The sequence below is a fragment of the Monoraphidium neglectum genome (assembly GCF_000611645.1).
Source record: "Monoraphidium neglectum strain SAG 48.87 unplaced genomic scaffold scaffold04699, whole genome shotgun sequence".
Lineage (NCBI taxonomy): Eukaryota > Viridiplantae > Chlorophyta > Chlorophyceae > Sphaeropleales > Selenastraceae > Monoraphidium > Monoraphidium neglectum.
In genome coordinates, this window is record NW_014008930.1 from 1 (window position 1) to 4,087 (window position 4,087).

At 65.2% G+C, this 4,087-nt stretch overlaps 1 protein-coding gene across 1 annotated transcript; it reads right to left on the reverse strand.

Annotated features, from left to right (window-relative positions):
* Positions 1 to 192: 192 nt before the first annotated feature.
* On the reverse strand, positions 193 to 3,995 carry MNEG_14704 (hypothetical protein; the record flags this gene model as incomplete). Its single annotated transcript, XM_014036824.1, has 10 exons — positions 193 to 272; positions 499 to 612; positions 1,028 to 1,169; positions 1,640 to 1,705; positions 1,948 to 2,017; positions 2,408 to 2,541; positions 2,853 to 2,933; positions 3,164 to 3,222; positions 3,458 to 3,578; positions 3,870 to 3,995. 10 exons carry the CDS (start codon positions 3,993 to 3,995, stop codon positions 193 to 195), a joined length of 993 nt encoding a protein of 330 aa, XP_013892278.1.
* Between the last annotated feature and the right edge of the window lie 92 nt (positions 3,996 to 4,087).

Genomic DNA, 4,087 nt, shown 5'->3' on the forward strand with positions numbered 1-4,087 from the left:
GGGCAGGGCTGGGGTGGGTCGCATGCGCTTGGTGTGGAGCGGGTGCCGTCGGGCGGCGGTGCGGGATAGGCGATGATTGCCTGCGGCCGGCCCCACGCGCGGCGGCACCCGGCTGTTTTACGGGGAGGCAGGACGGCGGCGCCTGATTGGACGGCTGTGAGGGGTCCCGCGAGTCGCGCCGCAGCGTCGTCATCACCTGCGGACCTCGTCGAAGGGCTTCCCGGCCAGCTGCGGCGGCACGGGCTTGCACACAAACTGGGGGCTGGCGCCATCTGGGTGCGTGAGGGAGAGGGCGATGGCGAGGGTGGCGTGAGGGCGGCGTCGGCTGCCAGTGGTCGCATGAGGAAACGCGGTCCGCAACGGGGCGTCGACGCACCTCCTTCCCTTGGAACTGGCCGCCTTTGATTGATTGATGGCAAAAGGACGAACAAAAGCGGCGCCAAAAATGACAACAGAGAGGCGGGAAGAGGGCCGAGGCGGCCCCGGGGCGGCCCTCACGCAGCGTGAGGATGTCGAGCCAGCAGGTGAAGAGTCCCGGCTGCGCCGCTGTCTGCGCCACGAGGCGGTGCATGGTCTTGCGCTCAGGCAGCGCTGCGACCTGGAAGTCGCGGCCTGGGGGCGGGGGGAGGGGTTGGGGCGTGGGAGGTGGGTACGTGGGATGGCGTGTATTTGTATGCGTGCGTGTGTGTGTGTGTGTTGGCGGGTGGATCAACGGGGCGTTGTGGTTGAGCGGATGGGGCGGGTCTGGGGCCCTTGGGGGGGCCGAGTCTGAACTCGGCACACGAGGACGGTGTGCGCATTGCGCTGATGGGCGTGTTGCGCCAGCTTGTGTTGTCAACAAGCTTCAGGGTTGCGTACCCGCCACGAGGGGCTGCCCCTGGCCATGGGCCGCCCTCCAATCGCATGGCACCGGCGACGCGAGCCAGCGGACGACGGCTGCCAGACCTCTCACCCCTGCAATCCGCCGGGCAGAAACCAAAGCCCCACTCAGGAGGGAAGCGTCGTTATCAACGTCATCGCAGCTCACCCACTACGCGTGCGGTGTTGACGAGCGAGCTGAGGTAGGTGTCCTGCGCCGCCGCCTCGAAGGGCAGCTGCATCACCACGCGCTGCTGGTCTTGCGCCACGTCCAGCGCGGTGAGGCACATCGCGGCGGACGCCTTGATGGCCTGGGGGCGGGTGGGGGTTGAAGGTCAGGGTGAGGGTGAGGGTGTGTGCGTGTGCATGTCATGTGTGTGAATGTGTGTATTCATTGTGAGTGTGTATTCATTGTGTGTGTGTATTCATTGTGTGTGTGTGTGTGTGTGTGCGCGCGCGTGCACGTGTTGGTTTGAATCTGGGCGTGGGTGCGAGCATGTGTGCTGGATTGCGTGTGTGTGCGTGTGTATCTCTGTGTGTGGGTGTGTGGGCAGAATCGTGTGCGTTTGAGAGCCCAGCAGGGTAGCATGGCTTCAAAGGCCTGGCGGGGCGAGGGGCCCTTTGAGTCATTCTTTTGAGTGTTTGGGAGTATTAACGGTGCGCTGCCATCCCCCCCCGCCCACCAAACGCAGCTGCCACCCCAGGCCTGTCCATTTGCTTGAAATACACCACGCACCCAAACCATTGCACAAAATCGTGATGTGCGCCCCAAAGACCGCACCTCTGCGCTGCCCTGGCTGGTCTCTGGGTGCAGCAGCAGGATAGACCGCGCACGGTTGGCCGCCACCTGACAGGGACCCAGGGGGCACGGCGCAAGGCTCGATGAGTCAAAGCCTGCGGGGCACGCGCTGACACTGCAACCAGATCCTTGCGGGCGCTTAGAAAGGGCTGGTAATGGCATGGGTGGAACGTCGAGACCTCGAGATGCCTGCCCCCTCTCCACACAACAGACACGGCCGTTGCAGGCGTTGGTTGCGCGGGGGCTTTGAAACTGCGATGGTTTGGGGCCGAGCGGCGGCGTTTTTGCACCTTTCTGAGGTCAGTGAGTTTGAAGGGGTTGCCCTGCCGCGTGTGCACCTCCAGCTTCGCGCCGCGATCCCTGCAATGGAGGGCCGGGCCGGGCGCCGACCGCGCATCGCGGGGCCGGGGGCGCACGGGGCAGGGGGTGTGTAGACAGGCGGGTGGCGACGAGGCGCAAAGCCTACGACCGCCCGGCTGTGCCCGACCATGCCCACTCCTCAGAGGCGGGCCCTCGCCAGGCCTCTTGACCTGTCCCTCCCCAAAGCTCCTGTGCCTGCACCCACAAATCTCGGCTGCCCCTGACCCCACCTCGTAATCGTTGGCCAGGGCAACCGCTCCCCCCCCCCTTTCCTCACCCCTCGCTCGCCACCCCAACCAAAATCACGTGAGCTCGCCCCACAAGCCCGCCCGCGCCCACGCGTATGCGCACACAGACACCTCTGCCTGTGAGGGGTGTCACCCTGCGCACCTGAGGGTCTCGAACACGGCCGCGTCCATGTCTGCCTTTGGCTTGTCAGCCAGGATGACCACCTGCTGCCGGCCGGTCCAGTTGCCGTGAAGGAACGCGTTGAGCACGCTGCCGCTGCCGCGCCCCGTGGCAGACTGCAGGGAGGGGGGGGAGACGCGGGGCAGCGATTGGCCGTCCGATGCCCATCCTTTACAACGACGAGAGAGCCCGATTGGCAGCGAGAGAGCCTGATTTGTGGCAAAAATGCCGTCTAGGTGGCGGCACCGGCTGATGGGTGGCAAGAGAGGTGGGTCCGCAGCCTGGTGCCAGGGAGATCCATTGGCAGGCTGGGCAAGGGGGGCCCGTTGACATGATCTGCGGCTGCAGCAGCATGCACACGCAAGCAGCACGCGGTTCTGTGCGCGGCACACCCTGCTCAAAAGGCCGGGCGCGGCGGAGATCGAACCTGCGCCGCGGCGATCTGGCGGAGGATGGCGGGGCTCTGGCTGTTCCAGTTGAGCAGCAGCACATGGCCAGAGGTGCGCACCTGCGGCGCATCAAAGACAACGACGCGGAGCCCGGGCAGCGGCCGAAGGCGGCGCCGCGTCAGGGCTCGGGGCACGCGCGACGGGCAGAGCGGAGCGGTTCGGCGCAGACCGGTTGCTGGGTTGAGGGGTGGGCGCCGGCGTGGCACGTCTTGTTTTTGCTAGTGTTGGAGGCCGGCACGCGGCCTCTGCCATGGCGGCTGCGACCGCGGTGGCGGTGGCGGCTGCGCACCGGGTAGTTGCCGTTTCTGGCGTTCCTGAAGCCCTGCTTTATCTCGTCGCTAACAATACCTGGGGGGGCAGGCGCCAACGTTCGGAGGGGGGTAAAAATCGCGCTGCTTGTCCGGTTGTCACACCACCTGCTGAAAGCAAACAGCACCACCCAAAATACATACGACACCCCCTCCCCCGTGTGCCTCCAATACCCCACTGATGCCTGAAGGGAGATGCCTCGACAACCCCTAGACCTTGACGGCGTCAACCGCGATCCTCCATTTGACCATGTTTTGACTCTGTTTGACCTCACCGAGCATGACCGCAAAGGTGAACACCCCCACAAGGAACACGACATTGGCCACCACATACGACTCAAAGGTCGGCTCCTTGGCAAGGCCGATGCCTGGGACGCGCCACACCAGCGCGTAGCACTGCGGGCGTTGCGGTCAGAGACGGGGGATATGAGTCGGGTCCGATGGGCGCGAGCTCGGCACATCGGCAGAGCAACCTCACTGCACACCCTACTATCCTGCTGGCTTTGGGGCATCCTTGTTCGAAGCAAGACTGACGGACAAAGCCACAGGTTCCGTGGCGGCCGCATGAGATCCAGGACGTATACAGCTCGCGGGGCCTCTGCATGCAACCTCCGCACACACGCTGCGCAAAAACAGTCGGTGCCAACAGGCACGCAAGGCGCCCAAGGGCTCCCGGCAGTAGCGGACCGTGCGCAGGGTGCCGGCGCCGCGCCTGGCCGCACTCGCCTTGTAGAGCGACTCGCTGTAGCTCATCCCTGACGCCCGCTGGTAGGCGACCGCCGCCGCGGATATGATGGGCACGCCGAAGCTCATGAGCACGAGGATTTTGACCACCACATGGGACGTGCTCAGCTGCTGCCCAGAGTAGGCAATCCTACGGCATGCGTAGAGGAGAAGTTTGTGTG